At 41.2% G+C, this 27417-nt stretch overlaps 5 protein-coding genes across 5 annotated transcripts; 2 read left to right on the top strand and 3 right to left on the bottom strand.

Annotated features, from left to right (window-relative positions):
• Window positions 1-289: 289 nt before the first annotated feature.
• Window positions 290-4226, bottom strand: LOC306823469 (membrane-spanning 4-domains subfamily A member 5-like). Its single transcript, XM_079343023.1, has 7 exons — window positions 4039-4226; window positions 3215-3402; window positions 2910-3023; window positions 2710-2766; window positions 2432-2623; window positions 1605-1727; window positions 290-1426 (listed from the first exon to the last, which is right to left on the bottom strand). The coding sequence occupies exons 2-7, from the start codon at window positions 3389-3391 to the stop codon at window positions 1358-1360; spliced, it is 732 nt and encodes a 243-aa protein (XP_079199149.1). The 5' UTR covers window positions 3392-3402; window positions 4039-4226; the 3' UTR covers window positions 290-1357.
• A 357-nt stretch (window positions 4227-4583) lies between these two features.
• LOC306823468 (uncharacterized protein) lies at window positions 4584-11944 on the bottom strand. Its single transcript, XM_079343022.1, has 7 exons — window positions 11808-11944; window positions 11156-11350; window positions 10825-10944; window positions 10601-10657; window positions 10249-10449; window positions 9971-10096; window positions 4584-5560 (listed from the first exon to the last, which is right to left on the bottom strand). The coding sequence occupies exons 2-7, from the start codon at window positions 11330-11332 to the stop codon at window positions 5495-5497; spliced, it is 747 nt and encodes a 248-aa protein (XP_079199148.1). The 5' UTR covers window positions 11333-11350; window positions 11808-11944; the 3' UTR covers window positions 4584-5494.
• Window positions 11945-12296: 352 nt separating this feature from the next.
• LOC306823467 (membrane-spanning 4-domains subfamily A member 8-like) lies at window positions 12297-16142 on the bottom strand. Its single transcript, XM_079343021.1, has 7 exons — window positions 16038-16142; window positions 15042-15236; window positions 14711-14830; window positions 14488-14544; window positions 14140-14343; window positions 13862-13987; window positions 12297-13293 (listed from the first exon to the last, which is right to left on the bottom strand). The coding sequence occupies exons 2-7, from the start codon at window positions 15216-15218 to the stop codon at window positions 13228-13230; spliced, it is 750 nt and encodes a 249-aa protein (XP_079199147.1). The 5' UTR covers window positions 15219-15236; window positions 16038-16142; the 3' UTR covers window positions 12297-13227.
• A 1946-nt stretch (window positions 16143-18088) lies between these two features.
• ubqln4 (ubiquilin 4) lies at window positions 18089-22778 on the top strand. The gene is made up of 7 exons (XM_079343018.1): window positions 18089-18293; window positions 19382-19533; window positions 19626-19771; window positions 19864-20198; window positions 20660-20775; window positions 20856-21027; window positions 21675-22778. The coding sequence occupies exons 1-7, from the start codon at window positions 18147-18149 to the stop codon at window positions 21813-21815; spliced, it is 1209 nt and encodes a 402-aa protein (XP_079199144.1). The 5' UTR covers window positions 18089-18146; the 3' UTR covers window positions 21816-22778.
• Window positions 22779-23341: 563 nt separating this feature from the next.
• lamtor2 (late endosomal/lysosomal adaptor, MAPK and MTOR activator 2) lies at window positions 23342-26382 on the top strand. Its single transcript, XM_079343026.1, has 4 exons — window positions 23342-23600; window positions 25062-25224; window positions 25331-25420; window positions 25808-26382. Exons 1-4 carry the CDS (start codon window positions 23533-23535, stop codon window positions 25862-25864), a joined length of 378 nt encoding a protein of 125 aa, XP_079199152.1. The 5' UTR covers window positions 23342-23532; the 3' UTR covers window positions 25865-26382.
• The last annotated feature ends 1035 nt before the right edge of the window (window positions 26383-27417 follow it).

Genomic DNA, 27417 nt, shown 5'->3' with positions numbered 1-27417 from the left:
TTGAATGTGAAAACACCGCCTTCCTAATGTGATCTTTTAAGGCAAAATATAATTATTTTTTTTTATGAGGACTCATCATCAGAGGCTACAGCTACCCGAGGAACCCTTGGTAACCCGGTTTATTACACATTTATCGTTCATTAAAGAGATGTTACACAATAACACTCAATACTAAACGATAGCACATTATACTATCAGTCAACACCTCGTTGATACCCGTTTGTTTTTTGTGTCACCATGTATTAATGAGCCTTTTGCACACGAAAAAATAATAATACATTTTCAAAAGTCATGAGAGTAAACTTTACTGTAAATTAAAAAAAACAAATAGAACATACATCGGTAAATGTGACCTGTGCACAGACAGGTTAAAAACAAGATCAGACATGCAGACAGCAAAGTTTTTAAAAAGAGACATTTTTAAGAAGCAGTCCATCAGTGTCACCTGATTAAACCACACTGACATTAAGGCACGTTGGCTGATCATTAAATCTATGTGAAAAAAGGATAACAGGTCAGAAAGGGAGCCTGGTGGTTAGTGTGTGTGCTAGTGTTGTCGTCACACTGACCAAGACCAAGAAATACCCGAGACCAGAGCGCTCAGAGATCGAGTCAAGACCCAGACCAAGACAAGACAAGATCATCAGTATCAATGAGAAATCATCATGTGGTACATCAATCACTTCGACTGTAACACTGGGATGGCTGTGGGCCTACTTGGGGGATTGAAATCAAATAGAGGATGAATGGAGGTAATTTATTATTTTAGAAAGAAGTGTTTTCCTTCTTATCACAATAGTGATGTTAAATTATAGACTATCAGGGGTGCTCTTTACCAGACTTGACTTAAAATCTGGAGACAGAGTAAAAAGGCTTTCGATTCTTCGAAGAGACCAAAACTTTTAAATAAGTGGCCTTGAGCTCAATCTTGACACAAAGACCGATTTCGAGCACTACAATTCTCGTGTGTGTTCCATGTTCAGAGGCAGCGGAGTAGTCCGGGTTCAAATCCGGCCCGAGACTCCTTTCCTGAATGTCATTCCCCACTTTCTCCCTTTCTGAAACTCTCCACTGTTCTGTCTCTAATTAAAGGCATAAAACATCCCAAAAAAACATTTTTAAAGAAACTTTAACATAATGAAATAGAAGTCAGCATTGATATTCAGTATGATAAGGTGCATATCACTTAAACATGATCTAAAATAGAAGTGCAAATACTGAAGGAACCTGTGCAAGAACAGAGAAGTCTAAGTGTTATATGAGTTACATGAGTTTGATGTGAACGGTGTAAACGCTCAGGAGAATATTAGCTAGAAGGAGGTACCTTCTAGCTAAAAGCACAAAGTCCAGACTGTCATTAGACCGTCGGGTTACTGCTGACGTCCGCCTCCTGCAGTCGTCTGTAGTGTTCGGAGTCGTCAGGGTTCTGAAAGATAAAAACTAAAATCACTGACTCACAGACTTGATGTCATCTTACTTTGAAACAACTTTTCTTTTACATTAACATCCAGCAGAAGAGCTGGAACCTTTAAGACGAACATGTCAGAACAAACACCAGAGTTTCTGTTAACTCGTCCTTCAGCAGGTTAATTTATACACTCTACCTTCTTCTCTCCTTTATTTGTGACCTTCAGAGCTTTGATCCCCAAGACGGCAGAGCTGATGACGATGCAGAACTCGAGGACTGACAGCACAATCAGAAAGAGGAAAACGCTCTTCCACAGCCCCTGTTGGTACACACATACATTACAGAGTTACCTTCAACGTCTTCCATCACATGGCGTGCTGTTACTGGACCCTTTTGAACAAACTCGGATGGAAGCATTCACACTCAGTGTAAACATGCATTGATCACACCGTACAGCAACGCTTCATCTGCTTTCTTATGTTGAAACTGTGAAGTCGTCAGGTCAGAAAACTAAAGATGCACGCGACAATGAACAACCTGAACGTGAGCTGACGGCCTCTGAGCAGCCCGGCAGTCAATGAGGAAAGAAATAAAACGTCATGGAATCATTTTGGATTTTACTTGTGTGTTACTTCTCACCTGTGCGCCGACGCGAGTGGCCGCACATTTAGTAGCTCCATCTTCTTGAATTTCCCTCGGGATCAATAAAGTATCTATCTATCTATCTATCTATCTATCTATCTATCTATCTATCTATCTATCTATATCCATCTATCTACTGATTATAAATGATATAACCAATATCGTCCAGTCCTCGGGGGAACACGTGTCTAGAAAGGTGTCTGTCTGGTCAGAGGCTGGACGTGTGTTAACAACATGCTGCAAGTTGTCTTCTTCAATGTAAATGTAGCATCTTTTATTTTACGTTATTAAACAGCAATTAAGTACCCTGCATTAACTGCAGATTTAATAAGACATAACACCCGTCAGTTTAAGTTCCAAGTAGATATCTGAAACACTCACCAGAACCATCATTTCTGCCTCGTTGCATTTCTCCATCATGGTCATCTCCAGAGGAGTCATCACATGACCGTACTCATAATCTGCTTCGCAAAGCCACCGCATGTCCATGGAAACCATATAGAGGCTGTTGAGAATAATGGCTGCGATGGCAAAACCAACTCCTGTTAGATTCAGGATCACAGTGAGGATGACCTGAAATAAAAACAACAGTTGTCCATTTATGTACAACAAACAGAAAGAGTGATAAGAAGAGGATAATGTTACAGTGAGCTTCTCACCAGCCATGGGATTGGGCGCTTCTCAGACACGACGCACATGACACCGAAGAACATGAACTAAAGACGAGACAAAAATTTTAATAAACGCTTCAGATTCTCTTCTGACAACTCAAAATGCTTTAACACTCCAGGTCACAAAAAGGCCCCAAGATACAACTTTAAATACATGAATGTATGACACATTATATTAGCTAGCTTACCATGACTCCTAACCAAAAAGGAAACAGGTAGTTAAACGTTGCCCAGTAAGGGGCATTGCCAGTGAGGAGGGCTCCAAAACCAATGTTGAGCAAGCCAATCATAATTTGCAGAGCCTGTGGAGGAGAAAACACAATATGAGTAACACTACAAATCACCAATACCTGTTCTGTGTTTTCTCATTTACTCAAATCAGAACGGAGAGGTGACAAGACACCTGAAAAGTAAATAAATACAAAGTGTAGCGGACAAAAACTCAAAGGCTTAGAGCAACAGAAGATCTTAAAACATGCAGGTTGTAACTCACCCCCAGGACTGACTGAGAAAATCCCTGGACCCGCTTCAGGTGCTGAGATACGACGCAACATGGGGGGCTGTAGCAACCGCTCTTAAGGATTTGGCAACATGGGGGACAAAGACTTTGGGGGTCGGAGGTTATGGTGAGCACAGTGACCCCTTCAGCCTTGGTCCTGGTAAGAGACATCCTGCCCTCTCCTAAGAGACACAGGAGAGGGAACATGGTGTTTATTAGCAGGGTCAGGAGGACAAACTCCCCGAACGCAGTGTTTCCCAAAGCTGGGGTCTCAAGCCACCAAGAGACGGGCTGGACTCACCTTCCAAAAAAACATTTTTTATCATTTCAAATGTTATATATATTTTTTGTTTATCTTTTATTTAGAAGATCGACCATTGTGTCTGATTAGGACCGCTTATTTATTGTTATTATTATTTGCTTTTGGGCCACTGAAAAAGTGGCTCTAATCCTCTTCCATAGAAAAAACATAAAAGTTACAAAGAATAACCTTTAAAGAAATTCTCTATGTTGTTGACAGCTTACATTTAAAATTAAATATGTAATATTTAACTTCGTCGGATGAACTTTTAGTCAAGAACTCAAAGTCAGGAAACAACGAGCTGCAGGTTGCCATGACAACTGAACACTTCACCATGACATTATAAAACGACTTCTTCGTTGAAAAGTTGAATATAATAACATAAATATTCCAAACAAACAAATAAACAAAACCAGTGTTAGTTAACAGTTTGTGTTAAAGGAGAAAATGAACAGCAGAAAACAAAGACAGTTACTGCATATATGGAGGAGTGTTGGACGGGTTTTCAGAAACCTACCAGGAGGAGAATCAGTCGATTTGAAGGCGCAGATAAACTTTATTCAGATGAACTTTACGAGATTTCTCCACGTAAACAAAACACGCCATGTAACAGCTGAATAATAAGTCAAACCGTCTTCCTTCCCCTCAGACTGGGGCGTTACCAGGAGGCTGTTTTTATTCAGCGTGTCTCCAGTGGTGCTGCCTCTAGTGGTCTAATAGCTTTATTGCATTATCTTTGCAAATCTTGAGGGACCTAAAAGCTTTAAGATAACATGCAAAAATGTCTCTTCACTAACCCTAACCCTAACTGAACCAAACTTAGCCTATGTGTCTGTTTGTAACAATTGTCTAACAGTTTTGTCTTCAAAGTTTGTCTGAGTAAAGTTGTGTTGCACAGTTAATATTTGGAAAGGAGAAGAAAGGGAACCCACACGTCCCCTGATGTGCTTCCCCTCATCTGGAAGCTATAAAGACGAACTCAAAAACAAGAAGTGATCCCATTTCTCAGTCATGCTTTGAGGTGTCATACAGAGAGCAGAGATACAAAGTCAAAGAAACACATAGCTTCCCATACTTTTTATTCATATTTTATTTTAACATGGCATGCTGGAGTAAATTAAAATCCACACCCTGTCAGTCCATCAGTGTCACACACTTACTGACTTCCCTTTAACAACAATCTGACTTGTAGACACATGGCTGGATAGACAATCATAACAGACACATTTTAAAAGAAACACAGAATATAAAGGAAAGTAGAAAAATATAAATGGCTGACGCTCATTATCAAAAGAGCTTTAAAAGAACGGTTCTCAACTGGTCCAGACTCAATACTCAACACCAGCTCCATTCATCCATTATTATCCAATTTCAGTATCTTTTACCTTTCAGAGTTGTGGGGGTGAGGGATGGATCCCCGCTGTCATTGGGTGAGAGGCAGGGTACAATCACAGGGCTGACATATAGAGACAGACAAGCAGCCACACTCACATTCTAACCTACGGGCAATTTAGAGTGACTTATTAACCTAACACGCACGTCTTTGGACTGTGGGAGGAGCCACACATGCACACAACAGAGAGGCTCCTGCCCAGGAACCTCCTCGCTGTGAGGCACCATCACCACCAACTCCTTCATTGGAAATCTGGACCGTAACATCAGATCATTTTCTGCAAATTTGATTCATTTAATGAACAATAAACGTGTTTTTTAAAGTGCATTTTTTTCCCAGGCACACATTTGTGACCCACTTTTTGTTCTTGACCCACCAGTTGAGAACCATTGCTCTAAAAGTACAAGTGCAAACATTTTTAAGCTACCTTTGTAGGAAAAGACCCTTTAATTTCAACAGAGATTATAACAACTGACCGACGGAGGATTTAACAGTAAATGCTGTCAGTGGTTGTGGTTCTTAAATGCCCACGAGGAGAGTTCCTGTCTGGGCACTAATAGTGGAAAGCAGAGATTTTCATTCAGGCTGCAGGGTTACTGGTGACCTCCTCCAGCAGAGGTTTGTAGAGTCCGGGGTCCTCTGGACTCTGACAGAGAAAAGAGACAAGAAAGAGAAAACATATAAACAGATGTGGACAATCAAATCTGTCATATTTACAGTGATTACAGACATTATTGAATAACTGCTTATTTTGCACATTGCCAAGTTGCACTTTACAAACTAAGTACAAATTCCCATGTTGACATGAGCTCTTGGCTGATTTTACTGTGATGTGTGCTGGAAACGTCTGTAATCAATGCAAAAAGAAAGGATCTTGAGTCAACCAGTGTCTACGGTTTAATTCTCCTTATGCGCACGCTTCACAGAAAAACCTTCAGCGTCGAGACAGGCGCACTCAGAAATATCCAAGACGCAGTCCAATCCAATCCAACTTTATTTAATTAAGCACTTTAAAACAACCACAGCTGACCAAAGTGCTGTACAATAAAACAAAAGTTAAAAAAGGCATAATACACAGTACACAATAATTTAAAAGATATAAAAATGCTATAAAATAAGTAAAATACATAAAATAAATAAAATCATCTTACTCGGTGACAAAGGCCAGGGAGAAGAGATGGGTTTTAAGACACGATTTAAAAACAGACAGAGAAGAGGCCTGTTTAAGGGGGAGAGGAAGGTCGTTCCAAAGTTTAGGAGCCGCAACAGAAAACGCACGGTCCCCTCTGAGCTTCCGTTTAGTTTTGGGCACCCTCAGGAGCAGCTGATCAGCTGACCTGAGGGTGCGGGACGGTGTGTACGAGTGTAGAAGCTCAGAGAGGTATGGCGGGGCAAGACCATTTAGGGATTTAAAAGCAAATAAAAGAATTTTAAAATGGATCCTATAATGCACAGGCAACCAGTGGAGGGAGGCTAAAATGGGGGTAATGTGGTCATATTTACGAGTGCCAGTTAAAAGACGTGCAGCCGCATTTTGTACCATCTGGAGACGGGCGATGGAGGACCCACTAACCCCCACATACAAAGCATTACAGTAATCCAGCCGAGTGGTCACAAAGGCGTGGATTACTGTCTCGAAGTGCTGCCTCGGAAGAATGGGCTTTATTTTGGCCAGCTGCCTTAAGTGAAAGAAGCTTGACTTGACAACAGCCTTGATCTGATTGTCAAGCTTTAGCTCAGGGTCCATTTTAACCCCTAAGTTTGTGATGGACTGCTTGGAATACTGGGCCAAGGAACCCAGATCCACATGAGGGGCCCCAGAGGTACCACCAAAAACCATTACTTCGGTTTTATTGTCATTAAAATTTAAAAAATTAAGAGCCATCCAGGCTTTTATGTCCTCAAGACACTCGAATAATACTCGAAGAGAGTATTCACTGTTCTTTTTAAGTGGAACATAAATCTGACTGTCATCTGCGTAACAATGGAAAGAAATGCCATGTTTCCTGAGTATAGAACCGAGTGGGAGCAGATAGAGAGAGAAAAGGAGAGGGCCAAGAACTGAGCCCTGTGGGACTCCACATGTGAGAGGAGCAGAGGAGGAAGAAGAGTCACCAAGGCTAACACAGAAGGTTCGATGAGACAGGTATGACCTGAACCAATCCAGTGCTGTGCCCCTGATGCCCACCCAATTCTCCAAACGAGAGATCAGGATCTCATGATCCACAGTGTCAAAAGCAGCAGTCAAGTCTAAAAGAACAAGGATAACACAGTCACCGGAGTCTGTAGCTAAAAAGACATCATTAAAAACTCTGATAAGAGCTGATTCAGTGCTGTGCAGGGGTTTAAAACCGGATTGGAAAACCTCTAAAATATTATTTTGCTCCTCCAGAAATGCCATCAATTGAACGTGAACTACCTTTTCTAGGGTTTTAGAAAGAAAAGGCAGTTTGGAGATCGGCCTAAAGTTAACAAGAACTGCAGGATCCAGACCAGGTTTTTTAATCAGAGGTTGTACTACTGCATGTTTAAACAGTTCAGGGACAACACCTGAGGACAGGCTGCTATTAATGACTGCAGTAACAGATGGCCCTACAGTGGGGAAAACTTCTTTAAGTAGCCGAGGAGGAAGAGGATCATTTGGGGAACCTGAGGGTTTCAACTGACCAACAATTTCCTGTAAGGAAGTCAAAGTCACAGGCTCAAACTGGTCAAAGACAGCAGAGCAAGGGATGGAGATTGAAGGGTCATAAGCAGGGACTGAGATTTGAGCCCTAGCACAAGCGACTTTATCAATAAAAAAGTGAAGAAAGTTTTCACAGACAGCAGGAGAGGCTTCCATGCCAACAGTCTGTGGGGCATTAAGAATCCTGTCAATAGTGCTAAACAAAACACGAGGCTTGTGACAGTTTGACAGAATAATATCTGAGAAATGTTTTCTTTTTACATCTTTTACAGTTTTCTGATAGCGACACAAGCAGTCTTTTAATATTTGAAAAGACACCTGCAGTTTGTCTTTTTTCCATTTGCGCTCTGCTCTACGGCACTCACGTCTGACAGCATGAGTGGTGTCGTTCAGCCAGGGCTCAGATTTAATTCTGGGCTGCCTGGTTTTTAACGGGGCCACAGTGTCTAAAACAGTTTGGCAGGTGGAGTGAAACCAAGAGCTAAGCTCTTCCGTATTACACAGAGACTCTGGCATGACACAGTTCTGATTAAATGCAGCAGAAAAGTGAAGAGCAGTGGAAGGGTTAATAATACGACAGCGCCGAGGAGCAGCGGGAGTTTTGACCGTGTTGCAGGCAATAGCAGCCTCAAATAATACAGGCATATGATCAGAAAATACTGCATCACAAATCTCAAAGTTAAAAACAGGCAGACCATGAGATAAGACAAGATCAAGAGTGTGTCCGTGCTCTTGCGTGGGACCAGACACAGACTGCACAAGATTAAAAGAGTCAATGAGGTTTAAGAAATCCTTCGCCATTGGCTTCTCGGGACAACACACATGCACGTTAAAATCCCCAACAATAAGAACACGGTCATATTTTGGCATGATTTCAGCCAAGAAGTCAGAAAAGTCATTTAAAAAATCCTTATTGTACTTGGGAGGCCGATACACCACGGCACACAGCATTGTATGAGAGCGACCCAGCTCAAATACACTCAATTCAAAGCTGGAGGAAGAGGATGACAGCAATATCTGCTTACATTTATAATCACTCCTATAGACAGTCGCTATTCCTCCTCCACGACCCGAAGTCCGCGGGGAGTTAAAATAACAGCAATCATCCGGCACAAGCTCCGTGAAAGAGCTGGACTCACCAACACTCAGCCACGTCTCAGTCACACAGAGAAAATCCAATCTTCGGGATGTGAAGAAATCTTTTAAGATAAAAGTCTTGTTCGCTAGCGATCTAGCATTCACCAGGCCAATCCTGGCCGGAGCCGGCAGGATCGATGCGGTAGCTGTCCCGGGAACCCGACACAGAGGATGCAAGTTATGGTGATTTGCTCCACGCCAGCGAGGACGGCGAGCGCGGGGACTGTGGAGCTGGAAGACATCTCTCAAGCCGACAACAGGTATCGGCCAGGTGTTGACAGGGTCCGGTGAGCACCAGGAAGTAGAGAGGCTGGGCACCGCTCCAAATTCAGTCCGATCGGGCGTAGGAAGACGAGCCCTGCGGGCCTTCAGCTTCACCAACTGACCGCTGCGCCTTCCCCTTCGGCGGGGGCGCTTTCGCCGCGGAGGAGGAACCGGGGCGCAGCAAAGGTGAGTCGGGACCCTTGCCAGGAACGGGGGCAGGGTTTCACGTCCCCCGTGATCAGATTTGACCAGATGTTCAGCAAAAAGTTGAAGATCCAGCAGTGTTTGGCGATCATACACCAGTACTGAGTCGACATCCAGAGCAAAAAGTGAGACAAACAGCATAAACACACACAGCACTGGGAGAGACAGACGGCAGGCCACGCACCCTGGCGCCATCTTGCAGCACAACAGTAATGTCAAGAAAACTTCACGTCTGGGTATCTTTGATATTTCACTATCTGTGAGAAACATTTGTCCATGCATACAGACTAAACAGGAACATTATGTATGAAATCATTGTTGCACCTCTCACACGAGCTGGGAGACAAACGTGTCCTCGACAATAATCAGAATTCTTCCATTACAAATCCCTCCTCTTGATTATATTTTAATCACCTTCAAGAATCAAAGAAATGACAAAAAAATCACAACAAACGTCTGAGCATTGTTTTCTCAATATAACAGGAATCACTCATCACCTCTACAGCATATGACCTGCCTCAGGCCCAACACGGCTCCTGTTAGACAACACAAGTTACAAGTCATAGGATGCTTGAACACCAAGTGCTTTCAGGGAGCTTTGGGCAGAGTCTGTTGTTTAATATTGTGTTGTTTGATTGTTGTATGATTTTGATTTGACGATGACGTTGTTCTTGAACCTGTTGTCTTCTGTGTGCTCCTGCTGCCAAAAACAAAATCCCCCCCCCCCTTTTGGACAATAAATAATCTGACTGTGTAAGACTCTACCTTGTTCTCCTCTCTCTTCTTGATGCCACATAGAGCCTTGATCCCCAAGACAGCAGAGCTGATGACCACACAGAGCTCCAGGGCGCACAGAACAATCAGCACGCCGTTGATGCTTCTCAAAAGCATCTGATGGGACAAAAGAAACAAAGAGCCGTTAAAGAGCTCTGAATATCTTTAGGAGCTTCAACTCATTTTGAATAAAGCCAACTTGTTTTAAGTCTGTAAAATAATCAAAAGCAGGTAATGAAGACAAAATGACATTTCCCCCCCACACATACCAGAGCCATTGATTTGGCCTCCAAGCATTTGGTCTGATCAGGAGATGGAGTTATGGAAGTGTGACGGTTGTGTCTATAGTAGGAATCATCATGTTCACACATCCACCACAACCAAATGTCGGCAATGTTGATGCAGTAGAGCACGATGGCTGTAATGGCGAAAACGACTCCTGAGAGATTCAGAATCACGTTGACGATAACCTGAAGAAAAAAAACATCTGTAAGTATGAACAACCACACAGAGTGACTGTACATAACACCCTCTTCTTTATGGTCTCTGTATAACAACAGATTAAAACCTGATGATTCAGTGAAAGCTAACAGGAGGATATTATAAAGCTGCTGAACTCACCAGGCAGGGACTTGGACGCTTCTGAGACACGATGCTCACGACACCAAATAACATGAACTAAAGACAGAAGAGACAGAAAGATTTAAACTTCCATTCGGTCAACTCTGACTCAACTTTATTTTAGTTTTAAAGCAGTTTGGGATATGCAGAAGCACATTCTTCAATACATTTCTGGTTACTAACACAAACAACGTACAAAACCAACACAACAGGAGTTTGCTTACCAGTCCTCCCATCCAAAACGGATACATGGTCTCATCTATTTGCCAGAAAGAGCCATACCCAGCTTTAAGGAGGATTGCTCCAAGTCCGATGTTCAGCAAACCAATCAGAATTTGCAGAGTCTGAGGGGGAGCAAACACAGTATGAGCGCCTCACACCTGTACACTTTAAATGCAGTGACCAGGTGTCATGGTTCAAGTCATCTGGAGAACAACACTGGGGTGCAGAGAGGCCTGTGATAGGACCTCCGTCTCATACTTTCATAGTTCACTCAACGCTCCGATCAGACGGTTGTTTTCACGGAGCAGCTTCAAACATGAGCTTGTTACTCACCCCCAGGACTGACTGAGAAGTGCCCTGGACCTTCTTCAGGAGCTGGGACACCGAGCAGCACACGGGGCTGTAACAAAGGCCTTTGAGGATTTGGCATATTGGAGGTAAAACACTTTGGGGGTCCGAGGTCAAAGTGAGCACTGTGACCCCGTCAGCCTTGGTCATGGTCACAGACATCCTGTCCACCCCGACAGACTGAAAAGACAAGAGAGTAACTGCAGAATCAGTTTGCTGTTTCTTATTCCTTAAAACAGTTACAAGCTGAAGATAAACGTCAAAGTCGTCCTCATCTTCTTTTGTACAAGTTTTGCTCGGTGTCTGGCCTTTTCTGCAGGCTGACATTTATCTTCTGTTCCCTCTGACCATAGTAACACAGAGTCAGTTCACTTTACACGCAAAGTTATTGGACTTAAAAATGATTTTCTGAACCAGGAAGTTCTTAGTCTGAGTCGCATCACTTGGCACCAACTTCTTTACATCGGGCTTGAAAGCTGTCAGGATTATACGTGCATATATAAATATTGCAAAAACAAACAAATAAACAAAACCAGTGTTAGTAAACAGTTTGTGTTAAAGGAGAAAATGAACAGCAGAAAACAAAGACAGTTACTGCATATACGGAGGAGTGTTGGACGGGTTTTCAGAAACCTACCAGGAGGAGAATCAGTCGATTTGAAGACGCAGATAAACTTTATTCAGATGAACTTTACGAGATTTATCCACGTAAACAAAACACGCCATGTAACAGCTGAAGAATAAGTCAAACCGTCTTCCTTCCCCTCAGGCTGGGGCGTTGTCATGGTAACGCCCCAGTCTGCGAAGAAGGCTGTTTTTATTCAGCGTGTCTCCAGTGGTGCTGCCTCTAGTGGTCTAATAGCTTTATTGCATTATCTTTGCAAATCTTGAGGGACCTAAAAGCTTTAAGATAACATGCAAAAATGTCTCTTCACAAACTGAACCAAACTTAGCCTATGTGTCTGTTTGTAACAATTGTCTAACAGTTTTGTCTTCAAAGTTTGTCTGAGTAAAGTTGTGTTGCACAGTTAATATTTGGAAAGGAGAAGAAAGGGAACCCACACATCCCCTGATGTGCTTCCCCTCATCTGGAAGCTATAAAGGAGAACTCAAAAACAAGAAGTGATCCCATTTCTCAGTCGTAGCTTCCCATACTTTTTATTCATATTTCATTTTAACATGGCGTGCTGAAGTAAAATAAAATCCACACCCAGTCAGTCCATCAGTGTCACACACTTACTGACTTCCCTTTACGCAACAACAATCTGACCTGTAGGCACATGACTGGATAGACAATCATAACGGTCATATTTTAAAAGAAACACAGAATATAAAAGAAAGTAGAAAAATATAAATGGCTGAAGCTCATTATCAAAAGAGCTTTAAAAGAACGGTTCTCAACTGGTCCAGACTCAATACTCAACACCAGCTCCATTCATCCATTATTATCCAATTTCAGTTTCTTTTACCTTTCAGAGTTGTGGGGGTGAGGGATGGATCCCCGCTGTCATTGGGTGAGAGGCAGGGTACAATCACAGGGCTGACATATAGAGACAGACAAGCAGCCACACTCACATTCTAACCTACGGGCAATTTAGAGTGACTTATTAACCTAACAAGCACGTCTTTGGACTGTGGGAGGAGCCACACATGCACACAACAGAGAGGCTCCTGCCCAGGAACCTCCTCGCTGTGAGGCACCATCACCACCAACTCCTTCATTGGAAATCTGGACCATAATATCAGATAATTTTCTGCGAATTTGATTCATTTAATGAACAATAAACGTGTTTTTTAAAGTGCATTTTTTTCCAGGCACACATTTGTGACCCACTTTTTGTTCTTGACCCACCAGTTGAGAACCATTGCTCTAAAAGTACAAGTGCAAACATTTTTAAGCTACCTTTGTAGGAAAAGACCCTTTAATTTCAACAGAGATTATAACAACTGACCGACGGAGGATTTAACAGTAAATGCTGTCAGTGGTTGTGGTTCTTAAATGCCCACGAGGAGAGTTCCTGTCTGGGCACTAATAGTGGAAAGCAGAGATTTTCATTTCAGGCTGCAGGGTTACTGGTGACCTCCTCCAGCAGGGGTTTATAGAGTCCGGGGTCCTCTGGATTCTGACAGAGAAAAGAGACAAGAAAGAGAAAACCATATAAACAGATGTGGACAATCAAATCTGTCATATTTACAGTGATTACACACATTATTGAATAACTGCTTATTTTGCACACTGCCAAGTTGCACTTTACAAACTAAATACAAATTCCCATGTTGACATGAGCTCTTCCATGAGTCTTCCATTACGAATCCCTCCTCTTGATTATATTTTAATCACCTTCAAGAATCAAAGAAATTAAAAAAAAATCACAACAAACGTCTGAGCATTGTTTTCTCAATATAACAGGAATCACTCATCACCTCTACAGCATATGACCTGCCTCAGGCCCAACACGGCTCCTGTTAGACAACACAAGTTACAAGTCATAGGATGCTTGAACACCAAGTGCTTTCAGGGAGCTTTGGGCAGAGTCTGTTGTTTAATATTGTGTTGTTTGATTGTTGTATGATTTTGATTTGACGATGACGTTGTTCTTGAACCTGTTGTCTTCTGTGTGCTCCTGCTGCCAGAAACAAAATCCCCCCCCCCTTTTGGACAATAAATAATCTGACTGTGTTAGACTCTACCTTGTTCTCCTCTCTCTTCTTGATGCCACATAGAGCCTTGATCCCCAAGACAGCAGAGCTGATGACCACACAGAGCTCCAGGGCGCACAGAACAATCAGCACGCCGTTGATGCTTCTCAAAAGCATCTGATGGGACAAAAGAAACAAAGAGCTGTTTAAAAGCTCTGAATATCTTTAGGAGCTTCAACTCATTTTGAATAAAGCCAACTTGTTTTAAGTCTGTAAAATAATCAAAAGCAGGTAATGAAGACAAAATGACATTTCCCCCCCACACACACCAGAGCCATTGATTTGGCCTCCAAGCATTTGGTCTGATCAGGAGATGGAGTTGTTGAAGTGTGACGGTTGTCTCTATCGTAGTAATCATCATTATGTTCACACATCCACCACAACCAAATGTCACCAATGTTGAGGCAGTAGAGCACGATGGCTGCAATGGAGAAAGCGACTCCTGAGAGATTCAGAATCACGTTGACGATAACCTGAAGAAAAACATCTTTAAGTATGAACAACCACACAGAGTGACTGTACATAACACGCTCTTCTTTATGGTCTCTGTATAACAACAGATTATAAGCTGATGATTCAGTGAAAGCGAAGCGATATTATGAAGCTGCTGAACTCACCAGGCAGGGACTTGGACGCTTCTCAGACACGATGCTCACAACACCAAATAACATGAACTAAAGTCAGAAGAGACAGAAAGATTTAAACTTCCATTCGGTCAACTCTGACTCAACTTTATTTTAGTTTTAAAGCAGTTTGGGATATGCAGAAGCACATTCTTCAATACATTTCTGGTTACTACACAAACAACGTACAAAACCAACACAACAGGAGTTTGCTTACCAGTCCTCCCATCCAAAACGGATACATGGTCTCATCCATTTGCCAGGAAGAGCCATACCCAGAGTTAACGAGGATTGCTCCAAGTCCGATGTTCAGCAAACCAATCAGAATTTGCAGAGCCTGAGGGGGAGCAAACACAGTATGAGCGCCTCACACCTGTACACTTTAAATACAGTGACCAGGTGTCATGGCTCAAGTCATCTGGAGAACAACACTGGGGTGCAGAGAGGCCTGTGATAGGACCTCTGTCTCATACTTTCATAGTTCACTCAACGCTCCGATCAGACGGTTGTTTTCACAGAGCAGCTTCAAACATGAGCTTGTTACTCACCCCCAGGACTGACTGAGAAGTGCCCTGGACCCTCTTCAGGAGCTGGGACACCGAGCAGCACACGGGGCTGTAACAAAGGCCTTTGAGGATTTGGCATATTGGAGGTAAAACACTTTGGGGGTCGGAGGTCAAAGTGAGCACTGTGACCCCGTCAGCCTTGGTCATGGTCACAGACATCCTGTCCACCCCGACAGACTGAAAAGACAAGAGAGTAACTGCAGAATCAGTTTGCTGTTTCTTATTCCTTAAAACAGTTACAAGCTGAAGATAAACGTCAAAGTCGTCAAAGCCGCCTTAGAGGAACTACTGGAAACTTTTGGTTTCGGTACGATTTTAAAGACGGCCTATAACATGTAGCCGACATTTGAAAATATCTTGAAGATCCTGTGTGAACAGATGCTTTTTATAATTTATTTTTTTTAAAGCGGAGGCTGGCTCAGGGTTGTCACTTTGAAACCATATTTGGAGAACATCGACCTAGTGATCAGATGAAGGTGACACTGATAAATGATTTTTATGCCTTTTTTTAAAGTTTAATTCTACTATAGTGACTGCTGTGTTATGTAATTTATGTAATTTTATTTGTATGCTTTTTTTTATTATTTTTTTAACGTTTTTCATGTTTAAATGTTCATTTCATGTCTTGTTTTGCTGGAAAGCACTTGAAGCTGCACACTTGTATAAAATGTGCTATAGGCCTACAAATAAATTATTATTTTCACAAGTCATCTGTTCACATTATAGTCGTTTATGTTTTTGTTATTTTTATTGTCGCCATTGCTTAAAGAAAACAGATTTTTAAATTTACATTAAATACTTACATTAAACCTTAAACTATAGTATTTCACACCCTTAAACAACAAATCCCAGCAGAGCAGTTATTTATCTTTAATCTTTTTACAAATTAAAAACAGCCTATCATGACACTCAGGCCTTAAACGACTATTCTCGTCGTGATTCAATAACTCGAGTCACGTTAAAGCTTTCAGTACTCACGTAAAGGTTTTATCTGGAATAAATGCGAAGTTGAGGAAGTCAGTCTCTCTCGGATAAACTTGATTTACATTACTTAGAAGACACGCCTACGCACAACCCAGAATATCTTCTTCTATCTGTCTAGTGTTAGTGCTCAGTGCTGCCACTAGCGGTCGGAGGCTGTACTGCACGAGCATATCGCCTCAGTTTAATTCTGACTTTTAATACGTTTCAGTCACAAACTGTGTTTTTTTGCGAAAATATCTTTTATCCTTGATTTGGGGAAAATCACAATGTTTTTTTAAGTGAGTCTGCTCTATTGTTATTGTAATGTGGCGTCCAGCCACGAGGGGGCCGCACTGAGCACCTCTACCTACAAGTAGACCAGCTGTCTTTGTGATCATTTCCCTGAAGTACTTCCCCCATCCAAAAAAAAAACCTTCCCCCATCCGGGAAATATGTTCACTCTCCCGTTGAACGTCCATTAATCAAGAAGTCAAAAGGGACTCGTCTCTTTCATTCTTACATTAAACAAAAATCACTTCAATCATTAACCCACGTGCAATGAAACATCCTTAATCTTACAATAGGACTGATGAGATGTTAACCATGATATGAACTGTTTTAACATATACATGTGGCTGCTTTGCTTCTCTGTCTTTTTGTCTGTGTGACTTTTTGTCTACTGTGTTAAGCATCTGGAGAGCCAAAAAAAGTAGAAAACTAATGTGCAGAGTAGAAGAGAAGTTTTATTGCACAGATTCAGGTCAGTATAGGTGTATTGGAATTTCTTGTGAAAACACAAGAAATATACACGACAGGTGATATTCTGTAACGCCCTTAGTGACGTCACTCTGTAACAGGTGATGTTACAAGAAATAAACCTATTGTTATTATCACTAAATAACCCTGCTTGTTGCTTGTTTGGGGGATTATTGTATTGTATACAGAGGGGAGGGGGGACAGCGGGTGTGTATTGCAACTAATGTCTTGTGTCCTGCCTGTCTGTATACTGCTACTGGATGCCCTGAATTTCCCTCGGGATCAATAAAGTATCTATCTATCTATCTATCTATCTATCTATCTATCTATCTATCTGCTTACACATACACACTTAATAAAATGTAAAAACAGACAAAAATGATTCCATTTTATTTGGATAGCACATTTCATACGAACGTAAACACAATGTGCTTTACAGAAGACAAAGATAAACACACCAACACACAATACTAACTCATTAAAAAACAACAAAACAAAGCAGACAAAGATAAACTAGCAGCCAAAGGCACGAGAGAAAAGCAATTTTAGGACATGCACTCTTGTCTTGAGACTTTTGCATTTCAATTTTTGCACACGACAGTTTTGCATGTTTGCACATCAATAGTTCAGAAGATATATTATCACACATTACGCTCTTACACTTGTTTGGTTCAATGTCTTTTTTTTCTATGTTATTACACTTTTCATACATCATGTAGGTGGGTCATCAGATGGGTGATGTTGTTACGTCCTCTTTGATGTCTTGTGCTTTGAGTCTGATGTTGGCTGGAGGCAGTAAGAAGTATTGATGGATGAACAAATAAGAGGACAACTAGTCACACAACATACTGTGATTTATTCTTCATATCAAAGAAAGTGTAAAGAAGAAAAAAAATAATTTTTTTTACACATGTTTATGTGTAAAGAAAAACAAAGACCTTTATCAGTGTCACACACACACACACACACACACACACACACACACACACACACACACACACATGCATTGACCTCTACAGGCTACACAACACTGATCATGAGGCTTATTGCTCGACTGAAAATCATAACAACAGCAACATTTGTATGAAGAAAATTAATGAATAAATTATTATAATTATTGGTGCAAAATGTTACCATAGATGCTCTAAATAATAGATGTCTTATTTATCTTATTTTATTTATCAGAGGAGAGTTTGCAATAGAATCCAGAGAGTCACTTATTACCATCTCGTCCCATATTATGCGCGTTTTTTAGACGCTTGGGAAATAAGAAATGTGAAATAAAAACGAACAACAGATGGCGTCAATACCCCGATTCAGCCTAAACCTGCCGAAAAAAATACCAAAGAAGAAGAGCTACTGGCAACTATGGCGGAGAAAGGCAGCACGGACAGCAGCGGGGATGCCGTCAACGCTGAAAATACGTCCTCTGAAGGATCTATGATCGTGATAACAGTCAAAACCCCGAATGGAAAAGAGGACATCACAATTTCGGGGGATTCTTCTGTCGCCCAGGTTTGTTTACGTCACATTTCGTCCACTTCCGGCGTGCCGAAAAGATGCTAGGATGACAAAGCGTCATTTTAGCTGTTACCTGTGCGCTGTCTTCTCCAGCAGTGACTTGAATCCTCACAGGTGTTCACGTGTTGGCTGGCACCTGTCTCGTGTTTACGCCCAGTAAAGATTTAAAAAAAAAAAAAAAAAAAAAAAAACATGATTAAGGAAATGTCAGCGAAGTTAGCATACAAAAGTCAAATGTTAGCATCGCAGTTTTATATTTTCAAAATAAAACCAATAATGATAGTGTGCAGTTAAGTTCATTTTAAGTGTGTATGGTGTGTCGTAGGGTTATGCCAAAAACAAGTATTTAAAATACCAAACTCAAACCTTTTTTTATGTGATAAATGTGTCATATTTGTGTGTTTTTAGTCTTTAAACTGTTACAATCACGCAAAGTCACCGGATGGCAGGGTCACAAGTTAAACCGTAACACCTGTCACTGTTTGTCAACGTCACTAAACACATTTTAAAGTGCTGATAATAATCTGTGACACGTTTTCTTTGTAACCTTTGTACACTCTCAACAAATGGCAATGTGGACTAACTTGGTCAACCTGCATGAAGTAAACGTCTCCACAGTTTGTGTCCCTTTAATGTCCTCCCTTAATCGCAGTTTCACTTTATTTGCAAAGACAGATATTGTAGGAGGAAAAACAGTAAAGTTAAGGTCACAATATTCACCATTAACTCGTTGCTAATAAGCATGGTAATAGTGAAGTGTGCTGTCTGCTTATAAATCCTAATATGCTTCAGTTTCTTCTACTTTATAAAGACCCTACTAAGCCAAGCATTTAAAGATCATAGTTCTTTTATTTTTATCTGTTCATCTCTAAATGCTGATGTATGTATGTTTTTATATGTGACTTTGTAAGCAGTTATTTTTAAAGGTGCTATATAAAGTTATTATTATTAAAATTATAACAGATGTGCTCAGTTGATCAAAAGTTTGAAGATCCTTTGTCTTTGCTGACTTCCAGGCAGTTGTTCACTCTGGATAATAAATTGCCCTTGCTCTTTTTTTTGTCTGTTTTTCTTTTGTCCAGTTCAGACAGGAGGTCTCGAAAAAGTTCCAGTCCAAGCAGGACCAGCTGGTGTTGATATTCGCTGGCAAGATTCTGAAGGATGCTGATACTTTAAGCCAGCATAATATCAAAGATGGGATGACTGTTCATCTAGTTATAAAGACCAATGCCAAGTGAGTGCAGTTTTTTGTTTTGGTGAAGAGGGAGAGCTCAAAAAAACCTGCTTAGCTTATTTATCTTTTTATATATTTTTTTGTCTCTTAAGATCGACAGCTGGCAGTTCACCTCAGGTAACTTCAAGTTCGACCGCAGCTCCGAATAACAGCACCACCACCACCACCACCGCTGCTGCTTCAGACAGAGCAGGAGGAGGCATGAGTCAGAGCCCAACACAACCTGCTAATGCAATGAGTAAGAGTTCATGTCCTGCCCCCCCCACCGTGATCGTTTTACTTTCATTCAAGTTTATCGGCAAAGCGCTAACCTCCAGCTTTCCTCCTCAGGTGGACTTGGTGGTGGACTCGGTGGTGGACTTGGTAGTGGACTCGGTGGTGGACTTGGTAGTGGACTCGGTGGTGGACTCGGCGACCTGTCCAGCCTGTTGGGTATGGGCTCTCGTTCCTCCAGCTTCATGGAGATGCAGCAGCAGGTGCAGAGTCAGCTGATGTCAAACCCACAGATGCTGTCACAGGTCATGGGAAGCCCGATGGTCCAGAACATGATGTCCAACCCGGACCTGATGAGACAGATGTTGGCAGGCAATCCTCAAATGCAGCAATTACTAGACCAGAACCCAGATGTGTCCCAGATGTTTGGCAACCCAGAGCTAATGAGACAGGTCAGTGCAGACGGGGCTATCTTCTTGTCCGAGCTCTGACATAGCAAAGACAATAAGTCGTGGATTTCGAAAATCTTTCTTGATCCCAGAGGGGAAATTTGGTTTGAAACCATAAAAACTCTCCTAACATAAGTGAACCTCCTCCCTCTCTCTCTGCGTTCAGAGGGTGTTTCTACGAGCAGGTTCATTGAAACAGGACGGTGCCAGCAGCACATGACAAACTATGATATTCAAAGAACTAAAAATAAAGAATCACAGAGCTTCTCGATCAAGATGTCTGATTGGACAGAAGTTGGATTTTCATACAGTTTGAGGTCTAGCCTCGAACATAAACTGCTTTGGAGCAGGTTAGGTGTTCATAGTACTGAAAAGTTAACCCTGAAGGTGCCTGCTCGGTATAACAGGCCCCAGGACTCTGTGAGGTTTAGAGTTGACTTTTGTTTGTTTTTGTCTTGGAGCAGTTACAGAGTCCCACAACAATGTCCATGCTGACCAACCCTCGAGCCATGCAGGCCCTCGTGCAGATCCAGCAGGGCTTGCAGACACTACAAACAGAAGCTCCCGGATTCATGTCCAGGTTTGAGCAATTTTCTCTGAATATATGATAACTTAAAACTTGTTCTGCATGTATTTAAATTTGTGCATTTCCCTCTCCAGATTGTCTCTTGGAGGCCTCCCAGTTCCTCCGTCCACAGGGGGCAGCGTACCTCCAGTAAACCCGCAACCTCCTGGCATGCCATCAGGAGCAGGTCTGCCCTCAGCCAGCAGTCCATCCCAGCAACAGTTAATGCAGCAGATGTTACAGATGTTTGCCGGCGGTGGGCCATCAGTATGTTTCACCCAACTGACTTGATTTTTCCTGAATTAAAAATCAAAGCTAGGTTTTTTTTGTTTATCTAGTCAAGCTCTTGACTTGTTTTGGATTGTTACTGTTATACAGATAAGCTCTATTTGTAATTGCCTTTAGAAAACATTTATAATTAATTTTTTTTTTATTAAAAAGGGTAGTCTAATGCAGTTTATTTGCTGCTTGAAGCTCCTGCAAGGAACTTTCAGTTTGTGTGAAAGCTGGCGCCCCCTGTGGGCAAAAAGATGCATGTCATCTATAAGCCGTTTGCAGAGTTTTCTAAAATCTCAGCCTGCTTTCTCTTCAAAATCAAAGGCATTAGTTTTTTTGCGAGGCTGCTGTGAAAAATGTAAACAAAGGCTCTCTACTGTGTGTCAGAGTCGCACCGACCCCATGACTGCAGATACGAGCATCAAAGAATCAGATGAAGTGTAATCACTAAAGGTAAAAGAACGAGTTGGAGGCTGTTAGAACAGTGTTTAGAATTTCAGGATGGGGTGTGAGGGGATGAGTTCGAACATATTTTGATGCTGTTGTTAAAAAAAAAAAAAAAAAAGAAGTGTCAAAACGTTTGTTGAAACCTGTGTTCTCTTATCTGACCTCTGGTGACGGCTCTTCTTCCCTCACAGCTTCAGACCCCGGAGGTTCGTTTCCAGCAGCAGCTGGAGCAGCTCAGCTCCATGGGCTTCATCAACCGCGAAGCCAACCTGCAGGCCCTCATCGCCACAGGAGGGGACGTCAACGCCGCCATCGAGAGACTGCTGGCCTAACTCGCTCAGTTCCTTCAGGGGTTGAAGGCGAACGACCGGCAGAGTGGGGGACGGTTGTGGGGGATTTTAAAAGTGATTTCCGACAGACTCGGTCCTGCGCTGAATGCTGTGAGACCGTCACTGATGGGACCGCTGAGTAACTCCTGCAACTGTCGCCGGACATGATTCTTGTAAAGACAAATGCTTATTCAAAAGATTTGACATTATTTAATTTAACAATTTGTATTTAGGTGGTAAGAGTTTTGAATTCTGTTCAGTAGGTTGGATGATGCTTTTGTTAGATTTGATCTGTTTCTGTCTTTTGATTGTTTTGTTTTGTTTTTCTGGTTTATTGGTATTTATACAAGTTTTCATAATCATAACTGAATCACACAAGGTTAAACTGCTGCCTCGATGTTTGGAGAGGAGGGAGTGAAAGTCTTCAAGTTGTATAACGAAGGATGTGTTGTGGTTGGTTCAGGGTTTGAAAGCGCACTTAAACGCCCCCTAATAAATTAAAGGTTGTGATTGATCAGACTTGAACCAGGCCGGGTGGAAATGTGTCTGAAGAAGAAGGTGCAACCTGCCATACTCTTACCTATTTGTCGTTTCCTTCCAGCCTTTGGTTCAAGTTGATTTCTGATCATGTTACATTCCAAAAGTAAAATGCAATGAGACTACTCCTGAATATTTTATTTGTTGGTACCGAATGAATTGATTCTGTCTGAAGAGGTCCCAGATAAATAACTGTGATGCTTAAGGTAAATTCTTATGAGCCATTCAAACCTTGTTAATTACAGATGAAATAAAACTCGTAACAATCACAGTTGTGTATTTTTATAACAACAGTGCAGAGCCCTAAATATAAAGTTGGGATCTGCAGTTCCATATATCGCTTAAAGAGCTGTGAAATCTTTTATTGTATGACTTTGTCTAGACGGATAAGAAGGCTTTTTTTCAATCCAATAAACCATTTACAACTTATCTTTGCTGTCTATTGCAAACCTTATTATGATGAATTAAACCCCGATTTAACTTCTAGATTGTCTTTGAATAAAATCTTTCCAGCTCCTGTCATATTTGAATGGTCTATGAAGTATATAATTCATAGAAACCGAAATACAGAGAGCTCCTGCTTTTGGTTTGTGTAGATTTTGGTACCATGAACAAGGAAGTTTATTCTGGTAGATGGCGAGGTGTGCGAGAAGCATGTCTCTCAATAACAGAGTAAAACCACAATTTCCCTCAATGATTAGTAAAGTATACCATTTAAAAAAGAAAAGAAAAAAAACTTCAAAAATGAATATGCTTGTCACAAATGTAGCCAAGTTAATGTGGTTAGGATCAAATAAATTGTAGGATTTGGACGTCCATAAAACAGCAGGAAAATGACATAAATACACATATGGAGAGGTTATCTGTAGGCCTAAATTATCATTACAATATATACAAACAGTTCAGAAAAAAATAGTCAACTCTCACTAAAATCAAAGGCACTCTGATAAAGACCCGCAAGAAATCGTAATGTCTGATCTTCTTTCGCTCAGAATCTTGACGCCTACAATCCCCACAATGCTTTGAGAAAGGCTTCCGGAAAAGGGAAGCAAACACAGTCAGCTGACTCGACTTTGTGTTGATGAGTAGTTTTTAACAGTTTTTTTTCAAGGCAGTTGGTTTGTGACAGTTACATATTTGAGTGTTTATTTTTGTTTTATTAGTTCTAAGTGTAAGAGTAAAGATGTTACGACCGAAGGCGTTAACGCAGGTCCTGAGCCAGGCGAACACGAACGGAGTCCAGAGCACACTGTGAGTACTGCTAGCTAGTTAGCAACATGCTACCAAGGCAGGAGGTACAATATTTATACTTTTATCACCTTTTACAACTGAGTGTTTGACATAAAATGAAATACAAATAACTGTTTTTTTTTTAAAGTATAAACTCAAACATTTTAATAAAATATTTCACCGTGAATCAGATGAGCAGGTTTAAAATGTATAAATCATAAACCACATTTAACTTTTACATGTTCTGGTTAAAATGGAAAACATTTAAGGATCATCTAATGTTTTGTTGTTCTTTTACAAGCAGTGCATCTTAAATCCTGTAAAATGAAATGCTCTAACAGTGACTGAAACATTAAATTATTATTTGGTAATGGACGATAAGACCTCAAATCAATATCAAGATTAATTGAACATTTTTACTTTTATTACGATCATGTCGTTTTAGTTTTGTGCCCTTATAGTTCACTGACATGGTGTCTACTGTAAATGTGCTCAACTATTATTACTATTATTGTTTCTAATGACAGAGTGATCATATCTGATTAACTGTCTTCTGGTTATTTATTGAATATTTTGACCTGAAATCAAAGCCATGGTTCAAAATGAAAAACGACACATTTTTAATTTAAAAGTTTAAATTAACTTTTCTGAAACTTTAGCAAACAAATAACTCGTATTTCTTGCAACCAGTTTTCCCACAGTGTTTACATTTGACTTGTTTTTGTTCGGTGTCTTCCTCCCTAAAGACAACATGTGGACTTTGCTTCCATGTCATGGGTCAGGGACAAGATTACACAGGTCAGAGGTTCTGAATGTCAGTTTCAATTGCCCAGCCCTGATGGTGATTATATTAATGTATTTATTTAATTGATCAAAAAAATCTTGGTTACTTTCAATACGACGTCTTTATTTACGTAATACAGGTGTAAAATCACGGAAGAATCCTGAAATCGTCTCACCGAAAAAGAAAACATTAAACATTGAATGTTCTGCATTCTTGTTCATTAAACTTGTATAATAGTCGACCTTTTATTGATGCATGTTCTGGGTGACTTCCCCTTGTTGACTCTCCTCTCCGGTCATCAGTGTAATTTCAGGTAAAGTTGCAAGCTGTTTGGATTACGTTTTGCCATCACATGATAACATGAAGCAGCTCAGTTTCATGTGCATATTTAAAAAAAAAAAAAAATAGGTTATACATTCTCCAAACCATTATTATTTTTTTTCTTTTCTACTTGCTTTTATGTGAGCTCGACGTCACTGTAAACAAAAGATAATCTCAGCGTCCTATGAGTGAAAATAAAAAATTTGAATTAAATTGATTTGAAAAAATATGAAAACTGATGAGTGGGAACCCTGTGGCCTGTCATTTGATTAGCTAGCTGTCGATCTTCTGTCTATCTTAATGTGTTCACATTACTGTTGTACTGTTGTAAAGTTATTAAAATCCCCGTGTGATGGCTTCGAAAACTTCTTCCACAGCTTATTGAACAACGAAGGTTCCCTTCTGGCGTACTCTGGCTACGGAGACACAGACGCTCGCGTGACGGCCGCCATCGCCAGCAACATCTGGGCGGCCTACGACAAGAACGGCCACCAAGCCTTTAACGAAGACAAGCTCAAATTCATTCTCATGGATTGCATGGTGAGAAGAACAAAACCAGCGGAGACGTCCTCATTTTTCTGACCAGTGACTGCGTTAACTCTGAGTGTGCAGACGTAGCTTCACTCCGTCACTTTCTCTCTTTCAGGAAGGACGAGTGGCCATTACCCGTGTAGCAAACCTGCTCCTGTGCATGTACGCCAAAGAGACAGTAGGCTTCGGCATGCTTAAAGCCAAGGTGAGAGAGAAGACACGCTTGCAGTTTCACTCGTGTTTTCACAATCAACCATCGTCTCACTTTCAACAGCGTCGTATTGATGGATTCTCCCTTTTTTGTTTACTTGCCAAACTGGTTTTTCTTCTTTTTTTTACATTTGTCTTTTCTTCGCTGGCCCCTGGGTGACACATCAGCTTCTCGTCTTGTAGCAGATTGTCGCATAACTGTACGCTCTTTGACCTCTTTGGCAGAAGTACACAAAACAAAATGTGGTCAAACGGACTCTTAAAAGACTCGAGTGTTAACACGGATGTGTTTGAATCACTGATGCATGTTGTTGTTTTTTTAAACCAGTGGTAAACAGGATCCTTGTTTACACTGACCTGTGTGTGTGTGTTGTGTTTACAGGCGGAGGCCCTGGTGCAGTACCTGGAGGAACCATTAACTCAGGTAGCCGCATCATAGTGAAGAGGTGCTTGTCTCTTCTGTCTGCCTGGAGAGGGGGAAAAAGCTTCATATGTCCCAGGTTATTCATGGACTACTGTAACATTCTGTGTACATGCATAAACATCTATGAGTGTGTGAGTGAACGTGCGTGTGAGAGGAGGGTTGAACACTTTATTTATAACAGTGGTATTAATCTAAAACCTTGTATTAGTTTTAACTATTGGCCTTCTGCTTTGACTCATCTGAGGGTCTGTTCTGAAAGTCTGCATCATTTTTCTGGAGGAATTCAGAGTGTAAAAATGACTTCAACTTTCTGCATGTCTCTAGATGAGTCAGTCATTTGCAGTTTTACGCTAAGGTGTGCCGATCACAGCGAGACATTTTGTAGCCCTTCAGAGGGCCTCACATGCAAATGATGGGGGAAAAAAAAGTTTGTGTAAATCTTGATTAAAATATTCTGGTTGATGAAATGCAGTGTGGATTATTTTCTGTATGTTGTGTCAAAGTTGTCAAATAAATAAAAACCTGAATCAATATTCCCACAGTGTTGCGTCTTTGCTCTGAGTGGGCTCAGAGATCAATATAACATGGATGAGTTGAAGTAAAAAAAATAAAAAAAAAACAGGAGTCCCAAAATTCTCACCTAAAGGAGGCCTAAAATGATGCTTAAAATCTATTCTCCTGCTAACAACTTCACAGCCCAACAACCAGTCTTCACCATCGGACCGTGTCGTCCACACAACCGCCACTGTCGTCATTCTAGCACGTCCTGCTCAGACCTCCACATCAGCAGGAACACAAAGGAGAAGTCCGTCCTGCATCTTGTCCCATGTGCTCTTTTGTAAAACATCTCAAGATAACGTTTGTTACGAATTGACACTACACAAAATGGTTGATTTCAACGATGTGAAACAAGTTCAAAGTTGTAGGGTGCGACTGTGACTCGACGGTAGAGCCAGCCAGTAAACTAAATTATAATCAGTTGGAGACTTGCACTGAATTTATTAAAAACAGATTTCTTTGTTAAGGTTACTTGTTTTTAGACATAAGCGTTGAAAAAATAATAAAAGACATTTTAGGGATTGCGACGGAAAAAAACAGCCCGGAAATTGCTACAGCTTCAGTGACCTTGACCTCGACCTCAAGTGAGCACCATAAAGTAAGCCTGATTGAATAACCCTAAATATCATGTCAAGGAAATCTAATTTTGAAGATGAAAAGGTATCACTAAAAACATGGCCTCATGTTCATGACCTAATCTCTGTGACCACTCAGGCTGAAATAGAAACAACAGATCTGTTTAGCATTTGAAGATTCAAATCCAGACTGATCAGTAAAGATCACAGAAAAACTTTTTTTTTTCTTTCTTTTTTTTTACTTGTGATGAAGGAAAATACCCTTATTTCCTGCTTCCTGCATGCTGTTTAATGTTGATCCAGCAGAAGGCGCCTGACAGACTCGCTCAGTGGTACCTGTGAGTCGCCCCACCTGTCCAACCTGCCCTGCACTCATTCCACTACAAAGACACACCTCCGCGTCTGCACCGCCACCACTCCCTGACACAGACCCCG

The sequence above is a fragment of the Symphodus melops genome (genome assembly GCF_947650265.1).
Source record: "Symphodus melops genome assembly, chromosome: 5".
NCBI classification, from domain to species: Eukaryota; Metazoa; Chordata; class Actinopteri; order Labriformes; family Labridae; genus Symphodus; species Symphodus melops.
Note: the sequence above shows the minus strand (reverse complement) of the source record. Positions and strands in the feature narration are given on the sequence as shown.

Coding starts and splice junctions, on each gene's coding strand:
- LOC306823469 (XM_079343023.1), bottom strand. CDS start 3,391: ATGTCTCTTACCAGGACCAAGGCTGAAGGGGTCACTGTGCTCACCATA. Junction 3,024..3,214: donor TTTCTCAGTCAGTCCTGGGG/GTGAGTTACAAC, acceptor TCTCCTCCACAG/GCTCTGCAAATTATGATTGG. Junction 2,767..2,909: donor CTTTTTGGTTAGGAGTCATG/GTAAGCTAGCTA, acceptor TCTCGTCTTTAG/TTCATGTTCTTCGGTGTCAT.
- LOC306823468 (XM_079343022.1), bottom strand. CDS start 11,332: ATGTCTGTGACCATGACCAAGGCTGACGGGGTCACAGTGCTCACTTTG. Junction 10,658..10,824: donor CGTTTTGGATGGGAGGACTG/GTAAGCAAACTC, acceptor TTCTGTCTTTAG/TTCATGTTATTTGGTGTCGT. Junction 10,097..10,248: donor AGGCCAAATCAATGGCTCTG/GTATGTGTGGGG, acceptor TTGTCCCATCAG/ATGCTTTTGAGAAGCATCAA.
- LOC306823467 (XM_079343021.1), bottom strand. CDS start 15,218: ATGTCTGTGACCATGACCAAGGCTGACGGGGTCACAGTGCTCACTTTG. Junction 14,344..14,487: donor AGCGTCCAAGTCCCTGCCTG/GTGAGTTCAGCA, acceptor GTTTTTCTTCAG/GTTATCGTCAACGTGATTCT. Junction 13,294..13,861: donor AGAAGAGAGAGGAGAACAAG/GTAGAGTCTAAC, acceptor TTTCTCTGTCAG/AATCCAGAGGACCCCGGACT.
- ubqln4 (XM_079343018.1), top strand. CDS start 18,147: ATGGCGGAGAAAGGCAGCACGGACAGCAGCGGGGATGCCGTCAACGCT. Junction 19,772..19,863: donor ACAACCTGCTAATGCAATGA/GTAAGAGTTCAT, acceptor TTTCCTCCTCAG/GTGGACTTGGTGGTGGACTC. Junction 20,199..20,659: donor ACCCAGAGCTAATGAGACAG/GTCAGTGCAGAC, acceptor GTCTTGGAGCAG/TTACAGAGTCCCACAACAAT.
- lamtor2 (XM_079343026.1), top strand. CDS start 23,533: ATGTTACGACCGAAGGCGTTAACGCAGGTCCTGAGCCAGGCGAACACG. Junction 23,601..25,061: donor AACGGAGTCCAGAGCACACT/GTGAGTACTGCT, acceptor CTTCTTCCACAG/CTTATTGAACAACGAAGGTT. Junction 25,225..25,330: donor TCATTCTCATGGATTGCATG/GTGAGAAGAACA, acceptor TCTCTCTTTCAG/GAAGGACGAGTGGCCATTAC.